The sequence below is a fragment of the Engystomops pustulosus genome, chromosome 3, assembly GCF_040894005.1.
Source record: "Engystomops pustulosus chromosome 3, aEngPut4.maternal, whole genome shotgun sequence".
Taxonomy (NCBI): Eukaryota; Metazoa; Chordata; class Amphibia; order Anura; family Leptodactylidae; genus Engystomops; species Engystomops pustulosus.
Genome location: NC_092413.1, coordinates 133,108,318 through 133,127,231, shown reverse-complemented (window position 1 = coordinate 133,127,231; position 18,914 = coordinate 133,108,318). Strand labels below are relative to the sequence as shown.

Sequence of the window (18,914 nt, the reverse complement as noted above, 5' to 3'; positions counted from 1 at the left end):
TGCTATTTTATCCACTGAGAATTTGTACATTTTTTGAAAAACACATTAATTTAGCCAAAAAAATTTTACTTTCAAAATTGCATCCGATTTTTTTTAACCCCTGTAAAATAATTAAAGGGTTAACAAACTTCATAAAAGTTGTTTTACGTACATTGAGGGGTGTAGTTTCTATAATGGGGTAATTTATGGGGTTTTACTTTTATTTAGGCCTCTCAAAGTGATTTGAAACCTGAGCAGGTCCCTCAATAGCAGGATTTTGCGTTTTTTATGAAAATGTGAAAAATCGCACTTAACGTTCAAAGCCCCATAACATCCTACAAAAATAAGAGTATGCATAAAAAACCATGTCCACATAAATAAGACATTCGGTGAATGTTCGTTATTACATTTTTTTGCGGTTATGACTATGTATGGAAAAAGTAGAACATTTTGAAGTTCGAAAATCGAGAATTTTTCCAAATTTTCACAAAATTTGATTTTCTCATAAATAAATGCAAAACATACCAGCAAAATTTTTCAACTAACATGAAGTACAAAGTGTCACCAGAAATTTTTTTTAAAATCACTTGGATATATTAAAGTTATAACCACTTGTAGGGACACAGAGCAGATTTGATAAAATGGGCCGTGTCAGGAAGGTGAAAAGTGGCTTCAGCGTTAAGGGGTTAAAGAGCACTTTTATATTCCACATATAACATGTACAATATTCACTCAGAAGAGCATTTTTTGATCCACATATAACTGTGCACTATTCATCATGAAAAGCACTTCTATGATCCATGTACTACTTGTTGCTATTCACTCTAAAGTGCATTTCTATGATCCACATATTACTGCTTGCTATTCACTTTGAAAAGCAGCACTTCTATGATCCACGTATTACTTTGCACTATTCACTATGAAGAGCAATATATCACCGTGCACTATTCACTGAGAAGAGCGCTATTGAGTATGATGATCCACAAGTTCCAAAACATGGAAATGGGTCCATGGGTGCTTAACCACCCAAATTTGGTAAAAACCAAAATGTGTGTGCTTTGGGTTTGATCATCGCTAATCATAGGCCCACATTTACTAAGCAGTGTGAACCAGTATTCTGCAAATAAATACATTTGCAAACTGCTTGCTTCCACCAGAATTGTGTCACAGGTGCACTATGTACGCTGCAACACATTACTGTACACATAAATGGGCGGTCCGGTGTGCATTTGCACCATGCACCACATTTATGTCAGAAGTCAAAACGTGGTCTGGTCTTTATGTCTTCAATTGGGTGCACGTAGTCCAGTTTGCCTCACTATTAATGAATGTGGGCCATAGTGTCTCATGCTATAGTGTCTCATGTGTCTCATACATCTTTTAAAGCTTTTTTCAACTTTACCACCCTTAGGTTGCCTTGTTTTCCCTAAATGAAACCCAAGTACTTGGAACACTTGGGCACACATTTTTGCATTGCAAATTTTCATATACATTTTTAGTGGATCTAGTTAACATTGGTGATCAGGTTTCTTACTATCTTAAAATATGCCTACATTTGCTCATGCAGGTGGTGTCATTAATAGAAAAGTGCTGTGGCTTTTTGGACATGCCTTACAAATGCCTCACATTTATAAATTGTGTCCAATTAGTAGTTTTCTTATATTACAATATAATGAAGAACCTGCAGTAATGTGCTCAATGTCAGCTGGAAGGTTAGCAGGTGTAAATTTAAGAAACTTGGGTTAACTTTATTTTTTTCATTCCATGTGTTATACAGATTGAATATCAGAGTAAACTCTTTTTATATTATCAGTGTTTATTTGTTGAGCTAGCTTTTGACTAATTTTAGGTCTAACTAGTGATTTTTAAGAAACCATAGAATTCAATATCTAAACTGTGTCATAGCAGTCCCCTCCTTACTGACTACAAATGTAATTAGACTGAAAGCTTAGTATAGAATCTGAATGTAAAAAGTAATTCTAGCAAACCTACTTCTTTTTCTTGGACTTTTTAACAAGTACCTGATTTCTGATTACCTGGTGTACCTGATATCATTTATTAGGGAGCAAAGAGTTATATACATTTTTTTCTTTTTATTTATTTCATTTATGTATACAAAAACATTTATAATATACTTTACTTCCAAAATGAACCAGACAAATACAACACAAACAATAACAAGTATACTACAGGATGCCCAACAGAGCCATAGCTGCTGCCCCACAATGTAGAATCTGTAACAGACCCCTCAACTATAGTATATTTATTATATTATTGGACTTCTCAGACTGGTAAGACTTTATAATTGGTACCATAAGGTTTTCGGGCCAGTTGACAACTACATCCTCTGGACCTCTTAAATATCACCCCTTGTTCCAAAGTCCTTGGCCAGAGTAGAGAGCAAATTATTTCTCAAAAATACCCTTCTCATCCTGCATTTCACAGGGTTTCTTGTTCAATTGAATTGGAAGTGATGACATTTCTAGATACATTGTACACATATCGGCTGAGCCACTCACTGTGTTAACTCTAAATGAACAACACTACTGACAGAAACAATGGGAATGGGGTGTGCAGTGTATTTAACATCATAACTTCCAATCCTAGCAGCTGATGGGCCCCCAGTGGAGGTGAGTGTCTGTTTTGAGTAGAGTTGAGTACAGTTGAATACAGTAATTCTTTATGAACATTCTTCTAGACAGACTTACTGCATGCAAAGTACTGTAAATAGAACTTAGATTATCCTTAAGTAACATAAGTAAAGTATTATTAAATAATAATAAACCTAATAAAGACATAAAACAAAAACATGCCAATTTACAAATGGTTTATTATGACCTTCAACCAATTGTTTAATTGTTGTAAAAGAAAAAATTGAGATGGTCAGCCATTCGAATAAACCCTCATACAACATGTTCTTTATTTGTTATAACAATATTGAAAAGGAAGAAGTTATGAACAGCAAGTAGTCAAATAATGATGCAGTTAATCAAGATTTAAGGATTGTCATGGTTAGTTACTATAGAAGTTTGAGAAAGAATGTAATTGCATGTATGTGTCAATAGAAAAGATGAAAATCACTAGCACAACCTTGAATTTATATAATTGTGCATGGTGTATATTCTAGAAAATTTACTTTAATACTTTAATGAGACAGATTTTAGTTCAAATGTATTAAAAGAATGGATAAACCTATTTCAGCAAAAGCAATTTAAAACTTGTTACCTACCTATTATGTCAAAAATTTTAATGTGTTTTTTTTCCTATTTAATCTTTAGACTAGCGTTAAGTAATTGTTCTGGTGTTAGATAAAAGAAAAGATCAAACAATATTAGCTTAGATTTGAGGGGGTTCCACAGGAACAGGCTGGACATTGTGGGCACATGTGGATTCTTAATTGTACTCTGACAGATGAAAAAGAGTATTTTGAATAATCTCTTTTAATATTTCTGCGGTATGTGCCTTTTATTATCTCTGAACTAAAGGAAGGAAACATGGGTAATATGTCCCAGGATCTTCATGTTAGAAAATAATTTTCCAGTTTCCATGCTGTCTCACAGAGGTCTGTGATCAGCTGACCACTCTGTTGAGGAACAGGCTCATTCAATCAGGCTCGTATAGGCATGATTTTTTTGGTCATGAATTCAAAATATAATTTATGATTCAGCAATCAACAGTTTTGTTTGTTGTCTCATTGTTTCACTATCCATAACTTTCCTCCATTGTTTCTTAGCTCTGTTATGTCAATCAACCTTAGCTCCTCTTGGAGCATTTGTAACCCCTTAAGGACATTGCCTGTTTGTACGTTAAAGCTCAGTCCATTTTTTTTTTTCAATTTGACCAGTGTCTCTTTCTGTGGTAATAACTTTTCAACACTTTAACATATCCCTATGATTTTGAGATTATTTTCTCATGAGACATTGTTGTTTATGTTAGTAGTATAATTTTACTGATCAGTTGCTTTTTTGGGGGGTAAATATTCAATAATTACGAAAAATATAAAAAAATTACAATTTTCAAAGTTTTAAAAGTTCTGCTTTTTATACAAAAAGTCATACCACAATTTTTTGGGGGTAGAAACCTTTTGCTATTTGTCTTCTTTATATTTCCATAGTTTGTTTTACATTTCTTTTTTTCTACGGATGTTAGAAGGTTTATAGTTTTAGTAGCAAGTTCTTTAATTTTTATGAAATTTGAAAAACGCTGAATATTTGGTGACCAGTTTAGTTTGCAAATGCCCTATAAAGGCTTATAAATCCCCACAAGTAACACAATTTTATGAATCTAACATCTGAAACTGTTCAAATCAATGCAATAGAAACCCCCAAAAAGTGACACCATTTTGGAAAGCATTTATCTGGGGTTATGCTGAGCACAACTTGCTGGTCAAAATATAATACAAAGTAAATGGTGCAGAGTAAAAATGCATTTTTTCTCAAATATGCCATTTTAGTGCCAAATATATTGTACCCAACTCATGCCACTCATACAAACACCCCAAATATCATTCTGCTGGTTGGCTTGAGTACAGCAATACACAACATGTGGCAATAATCGACAGGGCTGCAGGGCTAAGAAGAGAAGGATTAAAATTTAGCTTTTTGAGCTCCGTTTTCACAAGTTTGGATTTGGAGTGCCATGCTGGGGGCACTATAGTTCATATACCTGAACTTGTAGGTATACCCTGATGTACTTTCGCACAGCTTATACATCTTCACGCCATACCTTGACCTCTTAGTGGGCAGGTACCAGAGGAATTAAATTCTCCCTTTAAATTGTACCAGGGACTAGTCTATGGCCACATGTTTTGTGGGGGTATATGCCTGGGCAAACTTGGCTCTTAAATGATCTAATATGGGCCTGACCTTAAACATGGTATGTCATGTAATGTTGGTGTAATGTAAAAACTTATGGATGGCCATCCTGATCATCACCGTGCAGAACATCGGGGTGTGGTACAGAATGTCTGTGCTCCAGTAGACCATGATTGATGGCTTTTTTACAAACCCCATAAGATGTATTATGCCCCAATACTTCTCCATCTCTGTTGCACTCCACCTGTGGGGTTGTGCATAAAATGAAGTGGGGTTTGTGGAAATATACTTTGCAGCTTAGAGATTTGTTTGGCCTACAATTAAATTCAATAGCTCCTCAAAGAACAAAATACCTTAAAAAGTCCACATCTCTAAGCCATGCTGTGTCAAATTTAATTCTAAGTTGGCCCAAAAAGTCTGGGACCTTGACTGAGCCCTAGAAGTCCCAGACACACCTCCCCTAGAAGTCCCAGGCACTTCTCCCACAGAAGTCCCAGGCACTTCTCCAGCATAAATCCTACGGCACCTTCTCAGGGGTTCTTCCAGGTCACTGGAAAATGAGGAAGAGGAAAGGTAAAAGGGGACATCATCCCCACTAGCTGACTCTGTGTCAGAGACCAGCACATTGTATGCCTCTAACACAGTGTACATCTTCTAAGACATTGTACAGAGAAAAATGAGATAATGTACACCAAAAAAATTAGATAACATACACCATAAAAATTATATAATGTGCACCCAACTACACTGTCAAACCACACAGCCGGTACATAGAATCGCGGGAGCCGGTGCCATACTACTAGCAGAATGGCAAGGGGTTAATAGTTGCTTTTCATGCTTATTTATGTTATTGTTCCCCTCTTTTACATAAATGTTATATCCATAACAGTTTATATTACTGTTACAGTATAAATTTAATATAAAATGCCAAATGCAAAATAAACTACAGGGCTCTTAGGTAGATACTGTTTTAGCAAGGAAATTTTATAGAGGCTTGGAAAAAAGATTAAACTCTCTGTTAACTCAGCAGCGCTGTTGACGGCCTCCTGTTTTAAAGAGTGACTATTTACAGTATTTCCTGTACTATTTTTAGTCTTAATGATATGCAGCATACTTGCTCCTCAGATCACTTTCGTAGTAATGTGGGCAGAAATTTGTAAGGCGTTTATGACAGTGGGAAGCTGAGAAGTATTTTTCCACAAACATTTAATATTGAATTCTATGCATAAAAATTCAACACATCCAGCGTTCTCCTAATATGCTATTAAAGTTCAATTTTCAGTGTATGATATTTCTGCAATAATTACAACAATAAATTGGTAAGACAAAGGCTTCACCATCAGAAGTGATTTATTTTACTGTTATTATATGTGTTATTAAAATTTATGAAAAAATTATTCAGTAATATACAAAAAGGAGAGGTGTTAGTGGTCATAACCCATCCTTTAGAAAACACATATATGCATACTGAATGAAGGGCAGGGTTTTGCATGTCCTCATGACCATAGGCCACATTTATTAGAGCGTTTGTGCCAGTTTTCTGTCTGACTTTGCACTGAAAAGAATGTGCAAACTGCTTGCACATGTATTTATAAAGTGTCTGCGCCAGTTCTGCATTGCAGCTGCACAGAGAAAATGTGCACATAAAGGGGCGTGTTAGTGATTAGTTGGAGTTTGCGCCACATTTATTACTGACATGCACCTCAATTCTGCAGCAATGGGCACACTTACAGAGCCCGGGCATCAGTTTTGATAAATGTGGCCCAATGTGTATGAGCTTGTGAATGTTCGATACATTGGCTGGGAAGTAAGAGTTCTCCTTACGGAGACTGCCAGTGAAGGCCACCATGTCGGCGTGTTGAGTCTTATAGCCGTGGATGCTCCACTAGGGGGATTCTGGGAAAATATGCAAGTTTTCCAGGATGGGATAAGGAAAACCACGCCTCTTTAAGCATAAGACGCCTCTGTAAGGTAGCTCCCTTGACATCAAGCATGACCTACGCGAGGCCTTATGACACGATGCAGGATTAAAACCAAACCAGTATATCTATTCCAAAAGGAACAGAATCCCAACTGAAGACAGCGCTGTTTTTACCTGATTGGGTCTCCTCAGTACAGCGTTGGGAACTGGTTTGGCTGTGTGAGAGGCTTGTGTTTATTGTCGGAAGAGTTCTCCTTAAGGAGAGTGCCAATTAAGGCCACCATGTGTATGTCTTATAGCCATGGATGCTCCATTAGGGGGATTCTTGGAATATTTTCCAGATACATTGGTCCACATTTATTAAAGCCCCTGTGCCAGTTTTTTGTCTGACTTGCACATGTATTTATAAAGTGTCCGAGACACATTTATGGCGTGGCTGGACTATACCCGACACAACACAAAATTCTGCACTGAAAGGGGCGCTCCAATGTACTACATCATGCAGTGTCTGACAGAATTGTGTTGCACGCCCTATGTTTTTGATAAATGTGGACCATTGGGTATTCTATGTTCAGGTAATTTGCAGGCTTGACCCTCGTAGGGTCTTGCTTAGGTAGGAATCTTAAGATTCTGCTAGAAGCCAGAAGGTCAGGGGACTTGCAGCTGAAGCCAATCTTTGTTATTTAAACAGCAGCTGATTTTTAATTACTGTATTTGTTTTCAGTAATCCAGAAATATCCATTACGCACCACCTTATGCTGCCCTGTACAAATAAGCCTTTGACATACAGATTCCCTGAATGCCACCTTGCATACCTTCCTCTTTCTACAATGCCTCTGTAACATTGTTTTTCCTCTTCTAGGCAAGCCCCTGCATTCAACCTAGAGTCATCCCATCTATTTCTTCCCCACTCCACAGATGCAAGAAGATGAATAAGCAAGCAGTGAATGTTTGCTTGTTCATGTACTATAGCGGGACGAGTAAAAAAATAATGCTTTTAAATTAAAAAAAAATAATAATAATAAAAATGTCCCCAAGGCCCCATTACACATAAACTATACATAAAACATATGTATAGTGCCTGGGCTTTATAATTGAAAAAAACTCCCTTGTCCCCATATTTTCTCCCACCAGTCAATTCCCTCAAGACATCATCCATGTCTGCCCCACTCCTCATTTGCCACTCCCATGGGACTAGGGACAATGCTCTGCATACAGAATTGTAAACTTTGATCCAACTTATCTTTTTTTTTAAAAAGTTTTACTATAAAAAATATTTGGCAATGTATATGCTATACTCTAAGGGTACATGGGGGAGCCAGAAAAAGGGTTTCTGATTACAGGTTCTTTTTTTTTTTTGCTCATTAATGTACACATATTTTTACTAATTTATTAAACAAAAGTAAAACTTGGTCAAATCACATGGTCACAGTATTCAGACCCTGTGCTCAGTTATGAGTAGAAGCACCTTTTAAACTAATACAGCCATGAGTCTTCTTGGGAATGATGTAACAAATTTTTCACACCTGAATTTGGGGATCCTCTGCGATTCTTACTTGCAGATCCTCTCCAGTCCCTTTAGGTTGGATGGTGAATGTTGGGGGATGCCATTTGTAGAGCAGAGGCTTCCATCAGCACACTCAGGCATAAAGTCCCGACTGGTGGAGGGCAGGAGTGTTAGTCGACTTTGTGGAACTTTCTCTCATTTCCCTACTGCATCTCTTAAGCTCAGCCACAGTGATCTTGGGGTTACTCTTTACCTCTCTCACCAAGCCTCTTCTCCCACGATTGCTTAGTTTGGCTGGATGGCCAGGTCAAGAAAGAGTTATGATCCTCTCAAAATTATTCCATTTAATGATTATGGAGGCCACTGTGCTCTTAGGAACCTACAGTGCTGCAGAAATTATTTTGTAACCTTGGCCACATCTGTGCCTTGCCACAATTCTGTCTCTAAGATCTGGCATGCACTTTGAGGTCTTATATAGACAGGAGTGTGCCTTTTCTAATCATGTCCAATTAGTTCAATTAAACACAGTTGAACTCCAATGAAAGATTTAAACCATCTCAAGGTGATTCAGAAGGAAATGGACAGCATGTGAGATAAAGCTACAATTATTTTCTGTCAAGATGAGGTGCAGGGTGTACATTAATGAGCATAAAATAAGAGCTTCGTGAAATTGCTCCAATGAAACGAGTGAAAATTTAATTATTATCTCTGCTTGGTTGTTTCCTTCCAAGGAGACAACTTATATATTCACACAATAAGGTACACATTGCAGGGCTTATATATAATTGTTAAACATGTATAAAGAATGAGTTTTAAGTAAGAGTTATAAACCAATGTAAGGAGAAACAGACGGCAACAAGCACTTACTACTTTCATCTCAGTAAAGTCCTGGAGTTGGAAAGCCACTTTTATGTGCAAAACTGCTTAAGTGTAAAACTGCTTGCCCATAGTGTTACCTTGAAATTGTCTACAATATTTCCAAAATTTTCTTTCTTCTAGTGTAGAACCACTCCATATAAGACAGAAGACAGGGGATAAAAGTTTAAATAGGACATCTGGGTGAATCCATGTTAAAAGAACACATAGGGGCACATTTACTAAGGTGCCACATTTACTAAGTGCGCCTGTTTTCTGTCTGACTTTGCACATTCTTTTCAGTGCAAACTGCTTGCACAGGTATTTAAGAAGTGACCATGCCACATTTGTGTTGCACGCGACCCTTTCGTGTCGCAGCTGCATAGTCTTCATGCACTGAAGGGGGCGTCTAGGTGCTCAGTCGGACCGTGCACCAGATTTAACATGCACAGTCCGACAGTAATGTGTCACACAGCCCATGTTAAAGGTGGGGCAAAAAAAGTGGGGTATTCTGTTGACTTTGTTGAAGCAATGCAGGCAACACAAGATTCATGAAGAACATGCGCCAGAAATCATGACTCTCCACATTTTGCTGTTTGCACCATTCTTACTAAAATGCATTAAGTTTTATCAAATAAAATGGGATATAAAGGAGTCTGACTGCTGAGCATATTTATGTTCAGAGACTGTAAGAAACCTGCTGTGAATTACTATGCTATTATGCAATAGTACTATATGATATAGTATTATGCTATAAGTAGAAGTGAGCCCTGTCTGTTTTCGGTGCTGGAGAAGGGGACATGGTATTGTAATGTGAAAGTAGAATTAAGACTTTAACCCTCCTCAAGAGGCAGCCAGTTTGTTTGTTAAGGTTCGGCCTCTTTTTTGTAATCTGACATGTGTTGCTTTATATGTGTCACTGGTGGTCCCGCGACCCATATCGCGGGTCGCGGGCTCACCCGTGCTCCCCGGGGCTCGCAGGCATGGTGCAGGCGCGACTCACCTCTCCCCGCTCCGGAATCGCTGCCAGGTCCGGCCGCGCGCGTCCCCACCTCCTAGGGCGCGCACACGGCTTCTTCAGGGAATTTAAAGGGCCAGTGCACCGCTAATTGGTGCACCGGCTGATCACTTCCCCTTTAAAAACCCTACACCTTCCTTACACTTTTGCCGGATCTTTGTGCCTCACAGCCTTAGAGAAAGCTCTGTTGCGATTTGCCTGCGTTCCAGTGTCTTCTGCGTTCCAGTGTCTCCTGCGTTCCTGACTTCCTCCGTGTTCCTGTGTTACCTGAGACCCTCCGTGTTTCCGTGTACCAGTGTTCCTCCGTGTTGCTGTGTTCCCGTACCCTTCTGCTTGGACCTCCTGTTGCTGACCACGGACCAGACTCTGACGTTGCATCCCTGCCGCCTGCCCTGACATTGTCCCTGGACTTTGACCACAAGATTGCCTGCCGTCTCTGTACTTCTACCTTGGCCGCCACTGCAGACAAGTCAAGCCTGAGGAACGATCTGGTGGTACCACGCCGCAGCTTGTCTAACCCGCCTTGCGGCGGGCTCTGGTGAAAACCGGGTACCACTTAGACTCCGGTCCCAGGTAGTGGCTTAAGTCACTGTCTGCAGTGGTTTAGAGGATCCACACCTGCAAGCCTGACAATCTGGTTATAACTTTTGAACACTTTTTTTTACCAAAATGATTTTGAAATAGTTTTGTCGTGACGCATTGCACTTCATGCAAATAGTACATTTTGGTTGATATGTTGTGTGTTTATTCATGAAAAAAACAAAAATTTGCTAAATCTTTTAAGAAATTTGTTATTTTCAAAATTTTATACAGATAGCTTTACACCCAGATTAGCTACTTAATAACATTTCCCGTTTCTATATTTTTTTTAGCATTTTTAAAAAGTCCTTTAATTCTTATATGATGGTAGACAGATTACAAATAAAATAGAGTTTAACATTTTTTCGCCAGAATTTCTACATTGAAATTTTTGTTTTAAAGGACATCTGCCACCAAGATCAAGGATTGTAAGCCAAGCACACTTTTATGCTGGTGTGTGCCCCCCTCTGGCATAATCTGCTCTTCTCTTAGCATCGAGTGTCCTGGTATTTGCAAAAAAAGGCTTTTAAGATTATGCAAATATAGATGTTAACATAGATGTTAATAGAGCCTTGAGCGCCTCATGCTCATTTGCATAATCCTTGAAGCCTTTTTTCCTAAAAACAATGGCATAGGAAGCTTTAAAAAGAGCAGATCCTGACAGAGGGGGTACATACCAGTATGTCAGTGTGCTTGGCCTACAATGCTTCATCCTGGTGGTAGATGTCCTTTAAAGGAAACCTACCACTTTAAAATGACCCTTCTGACCCACAAATACCTTAAGCTAGCTCAGGATGAGCTGATGCCGAACCATATTTTCAATTAAACCAGAAACCGCTGTATTTGTAGAAATAAATACTACGATACTACGAGGCTTCGGGACTTCGCGCATGCGCAATGGGATCCGGTCGCGACGCGCCGGGAGGAGGTGGTGCGCATGCGCTAGTGTGCCCGAGAGCTCGGTGACGTCACCGGCTCTCGGGCACTGCAAAATTAGTGACGGGAGCGGCGCTGACGAGAGCGTGACCGCGGAGCAGGGTCCGGGGTGCGCGCCGCATGACGCTTACAGAAGCGCCGAAGACAGATTTTACTACCACAAGAAAATCATTTTTCTACAAATACAGCGGTTTCTGGTTTAATTGAAAATATGGTTCGGCATCAGCTCATCCTGAGCTAGCTTAAGGTATTTGTGGGTCAGAAGGGTCATTTTAAAGTGGTAGGTTTCCTTTAAATGAGTTTAAAAAAATTATTAGAATCCCCCTATGAATCCCATCATTTTCAAACATACACCCTTCAAACTATTAAAATCTGCTTTTAGGAACATTTTTAACCCTTTGAGTGCTGCATAGTAATTTAAACAAAATAGTTTTTAGAATGGTCGGTAATACATTCATTTAGCCCTAAAATTACATTTTTTCCAAAAGATAAAAGAGAAAACCCATCTAAAAAATTTTCATGCAAACCCACATATGGACGTTACTTGTTGTGTGGGCATGCCGTGAGCCACAGAAGGGAAGCATCATCATGCATCTGCTAGTTTTATCCTATCGAATTTAGTGTATTTTAGTTTCCTCAATGGCATCATTTTGTAGGCTATAAAATTGAAGCTTTTCTGTTAGTGGGGCCACACGTGGAAAAACTTTTTGCGGGAGGAGATGCATTTTTCAGAGATACCATTTTTAGTCAGTATGATGACATACTTAGATATTTTTTGTTACGTTTTACTACATTTCTCACAATAAAACCTAATTGGGGAAAACATCTATCGTTTTTGAATTGCCGTCTTCCAAGTGGCATAATACTTTTGTTTTTTTGTCTGGTTGTCTGGTTGCAGGGCATATAGTACTTTGCACCAGTATTTGGGATACATATGTTTTTTGATCACTTTTTATGGCCTTTTTTGTGGGATGAAATAGGTACAGATCATATAATTTTTAGTAGGTTTTAAGGGTTTTTTATGGTGTTCATCATGAGGGTTCAATATGGGTAGTTATGGATGTGGTGATAGTATGTGTGGGGACTGTGTTATGATTTTGACCTTTTTCACATTTCACATTATCATCTGATTGCTTGTTCATGATAAAACCCTACATTACTCATGTATTGCAATACATATGAATTGGCTAAAGCTGTGCCTTTAAGGAGAGGACGATTGTGGGATTTAACAGGTTAAATACCTGTGATGGGAGCTCACTCCAACCACGGGTGTTACACAGGCGTGTCTGCTGTTAGTTACAGTGGACACCCCATTTTTTATGACGGCATCAGCTCTGCGTACGATATATTGGATGCTGAGCATTAAAGCCCAGCGCTCTGCGTCCGATATATTGGACGCAGAGCACTAAGAGGTTAAAAAGTACAAGTGACTCTCGAGTTTGAAGATATTGAATTACTATTGTTGTAATTTAGAAGTAAGTGCCTTGCTGTTTATCAGATACAAGTACTTTTTAATATAAATTTGAAATCAATGTAAATTAAGGTTTAGTTACTATCTGATTTTTAAAAACACCTAGGAAAGTGACATTAACTGACAGGTCAAGTTTCAGTGTTTTAAAAAAGAAAGTTTTATCTGATATAGACAAATGACAGTGATGATTGTCAAGTAATATATCAGGGTCAGTCTTTACGTCTTGATCTGAGTGATTGTTTCTTTGATATATGAGGTTCTCCTGGGAATTTCTCATTTTTATTTTGGGCACATTACTTTTGTTATACTTAAGTTCAGATGAATACTTTGATGCTCTGGTTTTACATTTGTTGAATTTATGAAGCAAAGTACAGCAGCTGTATTTGTTTTATTCAGGTTACACCTGAATTGGACAAAAATTACATTGTTAACATATTATCCAAAATCACTCCAAAATTGAAAGACAACAGACTGGAAATGTGAGTAAGGTCGAGCTGGCAACAATTTTTTTTATTTCTTTATCAAAAATAAAGAAGCTTATTTAACACATGGCTATATTCCGGTCAGTATTTTTATTTACTAGTATTTGTTAGCCAAAACCAAGAGTGGACCTTACAGTCAAGTAAAGTGAAACAACCTATATGTCATCTGTGTGGATCCATTTCTGATTTTGTCTGACAAAATACTGGTGAGAATGCTATCTTTTAAAATTATTCTTAATAACAAAAAAAAAGATATTGCTAACCAGGGCCGGATTAAGGTTGGTGGGGGCCCCTGGGCGCAAAATCTGGTGGAGGCCCCCACTGTGTGTACATGTCCTCCTGATGCCTTTCCACTATCCCAGCAGTAACACAGCTACATACAGCCGCCTCGCCCCCAGTAACACAGCTACATACAGCCGCCTCATCCCCCGTAACACAGCTACATACAGCCGCCTCTTCCCCAGTAACACCGCTACATACAGCCGCCTCACCTCCAGTAACACAGCTACATACAGACGCCTCATCCCCAGTAACACAGCTACCTACAGCGGCCTCGCCCCCAGTAACACAGCTACAAACAGCCGCCTCGCCCCCAGTAACACAGCTACAAACAGCCGCCTCATCCCCAGTAACACAGCTACATACAGCCGCCTCTTCCCCAGTAACACCGCTACATACAGCCGCCTCATCCCCAGTAACACAGCTACATACAGCCGCCTCAACCCCAGTAACACAGCTACATACAGCCGCCTCAACCCCAGTAACACAGCTACATACAGCCGCCTCTCCCCCAGTAACACAGCTACATACAGCCGCCTCACCCCCAGTAACACAGCTACAAACAGCCGCCTCACTCCCAGTAACATAGCTACATACAGCCGCCTCGCCCCCAGTAACACCGCTACATACAGCCGCCTCATCCCCAGTAACACAGCTACATACAGCCGCCTCATCCCCAGTAACACAGCTACATACAGCCGCCTCATCCCCAGTAACAGCTACATACAGCCGCCTCGCTCCCAGTAACACAGCTACATACAGCCGCCTCGCCCCCAGTAACACAGCTACATACAGCCACCTCATCCCCAGTAACACAGCTACGTACAGCCGCCTCGCCCCCAGTAACACAGCTACATACAGCCGCCTCGCCCCCAGTAACACAGCTACATACAGCCACCTCATCCCCAGTAACACAGCTACGTACAGCCGCCTCATACCCAGTAACACAGCTACATACAGCCGCCTCACCCCAGTAACACAGCTACATACAGCCGCCTCTCCCCCAGTAACACAGCTACATACAGCCGCCTCATCCCCAGTAACACAGCTACATACAGCCGCCTCACCCCCAGTAACACAGCTACATACAGCCGCCTCATCCCCAGTAACACAGCTACATACAGCCGTCTCCCCCCCAGTAACACAGCTACATACAGCCGCCTCCCCCCGAGTAACAGCGCTACATACAGCCGCCTCCCCCCGAGTAACAGCGCTACATACAGCCGCCTCATCCCCAGTAACACAGCTACATACAGCCGCCTCATCCCCAGTAACACATCTACATACAGCCACCTCACCCCCAGTAACACCGCTACATACAGCCGCCTCACCCCAGTAACACAGCTACATACAGCCACCTCACCCCCAGTAACACAGCTGACTACAGCCTGGCAGGCACACGTTAGGCGTGCTGAAGAGGAGAAGAGGTGATCGCAGCTCACCACTCCCCTCTCCATAGACAATAGAGCTGCATGGTCGTTCTTACTGCACGCTCTATCTCTTTTGCGGGCGCAGCACGAAACAGTGAGTACTCTTTGTGCTCACCGTACCGAGCACAGGCGGTATAGAAGCCTATGGGGGAAGTATATCCGGTAGCAAATTTGCGGCCAGATATACGTCCCCCATACGTTCTTGTGAATGTACCCTTATACAGACATGTTTATACAATTACACACATTTATTATACACTGATATATACACACCTTCATATACTTATATACACACACATAAAGTTCTACACTCATATGCTTGCACCCATACATACACACAAGTATACACTTATGCACACACATTTATGCACTCAAATACATTTATACACTAATACACAGAGTATACACAAACTCATAAAGTATATACACACATACAGCAAATACACACACATTCAGTATATACAGCATATACACACACATACGGGAAATACACACGCACATTTAGTATATAGAGCATATACATACATACCATATACCCAGCATTATGTATATATATATTTAAATGTACACACATATATGCGTTTATAAATACAGTATATGCATCTATACATAGTAGATGCATATATACCCATATAAACAGTATATACACCTATACACAGTGTATATATATATATATATATATATATATATATATATATACACTGTGTATAGGTGTATATACTGTGTATAGGTGTATATACAGGGTATATGTATATGTGTATGTATGCATCTACTGTGTATATGTGTATATATGCATTTACTGTGTATATGGGTATATACTGTTTATTATATATATATATATATATATATATATATATATATATATATATATATATATATATATAATAAACAGTATATACCCATATACACTGTATATACATATATACCCATATACACTGTATATACATATATACACATATACACTGTATATACATATATACACTGTATATACATATATACACACAGATAAATACATGTATATACTTACATTTTGGGGTGACCGGCTGTGGCTTCAGGCAGGCGGTCGGGCGGGTGCTTGTTCAGACGGGTGGGGGGTTCTTTCGGTTGCTTGTTCGGCCGGGGGAGGGGGTGCGGGGGAGTCGACGGGTGCTTGTTCGAGCGGTGGGGGCAGAGGGGGGGGTCGCTTGTTCGGCCGGGCAGGAGGGGGGGCTTGTTCCAGCGGGGGGCGGGGGGGTCGAGCGGGGCTGCTTGTTTGGGCGGGCCGGCTGTGGGTTGGTAGCTCGGGCATGCAAGGCAGGGTATGGGTGCGCCGGGAGGCGGTGACCTGTGCCGGGGGTGGGGTGGGGGGGCGGGCGGGCGGTTGCCGGAGAGGCGGACGCAGTGTCATCTGTGCCGAGAGGGGCGGGCGGAGAGGCGGACGCAATGTCATCTGTGCCGAGGGGGGTGGGGCGGAGAGGCGGACGCAGTATCATCTGTACCAGGGGGGGAGTCACTGTGCCAGGGTGGGCGGGCGGAGAGGCGGAGGCAGTGTCCCTTGTGCCAGGGGGAGCGATGCAGCCGCGCTGCAGCGGGCATCTCAGGAGCGGGGACGCGGCATCGCAGGGGTGCGATCTGGTGGGGGCCCTTGGGGGGGCAAGATGGTGGGGGCCCCGCCTATAATCCGGCCCTGTTGCTAACATACACCCATGTTAGAATTAAAAGTGGGCCTTTATGTGTGAACATTTCTAAAGTTTCTAGAACATATTGGCCTACATCACTTTTGCAACTTTTTACTTATTCCGGTCAAAAATGGTACCAGTTTGGTGAAGCAACTTGCTGGATGTGTTTAGTTGCTCTGGGTTTTGTCCATCTTTGCCAATAAATTAGCTCATTCCATGCTTAAAGGAAATCTATCATCAAAATCTAGCATGATGAACCAGGGACATGCCGATTTGCAGCATTCGGGCCGTGCAATCTGGGCAGCACACGTTGATCAAGGTACTGTCACTGTGGTAACTTTATATTTGTCAATGGCCTCTTTTTTTTCTAAAATCAACTTTCATAATTATGCTAATAAGGCTGAAGGCGCTGTTTCCAGAGACCCTCAGTGTTGTAGCTTCACAGATTTAAAAATCTGTCATGTGTCACTATAAGTGAGTATAACTTTGGAACGCTTTAACATATCCAGGTAATTTTGTAATTTTGAGATTGTTTTCTTGTGACTTATTGCACTTCATGTTAGTTGAAAAACCTGGGTAATATGTTTCTTGATTTTCAAAATTCGAAATTTGTTGACACATAGTCATAACACCAAAATAACTTGATAACTAACATTTACCAAGTGTTTTCTTTATTTCGACATGGTTTTTTATATGTCCTCTCATTTTTGTAGAAAGTTATGAGGCATTTTCATAAAAAATGTAAAATCGTATGTTTGTGGGGCCTGCCCCGCTTTCAAGTCACTTTGAGAGGCCTATATAATAGTACAACCCCATAAATTGTACACCTCTTATGGTATGTAAAACAACTTTTATGAAGTTTGTTAACCCTTTTATTGTTTCACAGGGATTAAAACATAATTAGGTATAATTTTAACATTTTTATTTGTACACAGTACACAGAGCATAAAGGGGTCTGATCCACATCAGAATATAAAATTATATAATATTTCTCAAAATATATTAAAATAAATATTGAATGAATGCTTTATAAAAAAAACTATGAATTTAAAATCAAGTGTTCAACTGTGTACGCTAAAAAATTTTTATCTGCATAGTATTTTCATGGAGAATTTATAAAACCTATCTTTATAGGTGTCTTTATCTATAATTTGTGAATAAAAGAAATGAGAAACACATGGGATTATGTTGGCTATGTTGTCACTATTTACTGCTAGAAAGACACCAGAGGAAAGGAGTTGGTCTCCGTGGGTGAGCAGAAGACTTGTCAGACAACTATTGTCAGAAAACAAAAGGCAGCTTTAAGATAACATCTGTACAGGGCTATATTATTATTATTATTATTATTATTATTATTGCAAAGGGCTATATACATGTAATAAGGCTTCATTATCACAGTCAAGTCTTTATATTGTCCATCTGAAATTTCTATACTGCTATTACACAATTAACAATAGCAGACTAGATTTGTTCTTATTATCGTTAGAGTGTGAGCAGATAAAAATTGCATATTGCAGATTGCTGTCATATTTACATTGTCCTAACATTCTTCACAGACAAGTATTTTCCTCTGGACTTCCAGAAGAATACTCAATGTCAGCTCTTTTTCGTGTTCGACGCAGCACAAAAAAAGAACGCTGGGTTTTGTGGAAAACATTGACCCACACAGGTAGTCCACAGGTGGGATTTGTTACATTTCTGTTCTACACAAATTTATATTTTTACAGTATGCAATTTGATCTCTGTAAAATTTAAATATGATATTTTTTCATCACAATGAATAATTACTTGATGTTCATAGTACCATTTCTATAATATAGTATCACTCTGAGATTGTGTGGGTACCCCACTGAACCTGAAAATAAAGGCGGCCTCTTTCATTACCCTGCATTAACAGAACATGAAATTGAATACTGGGCCATTCACCAAGATGACAAACAGTGAAACAGTAAACCAATACTGTGAGCCTTTAATTCTCAGGATCA

General features: G+C 39.9%; 1 protein-coding gene across 4 annotated transcripts in view; it reads left to right on the top strand.

Moving 5' to 3' along the window:
• The window catches only part of COL19A1 (collagen type XIX alpha 1 chain), a 553,058-nt gene that overhangs the window by 97,831 nt on the left and 436,313 nt on the right, over positions 1–18,914 (top strand). For all 4 annotated transcript variants that reach the window (XM_072142184.1, XM_072142183.1, XM_072142182.1 and 1 more), the window contains exon 5: positions 18,486–18,609. In XM_072142184.1, coding sequence (XP_071998285.1) covers positions 18,486–18,609 — 124 coding nt within the window. The remainder of the gene's footprint in view (positions 1–18,485; positions 18,610–18,914) is intronic.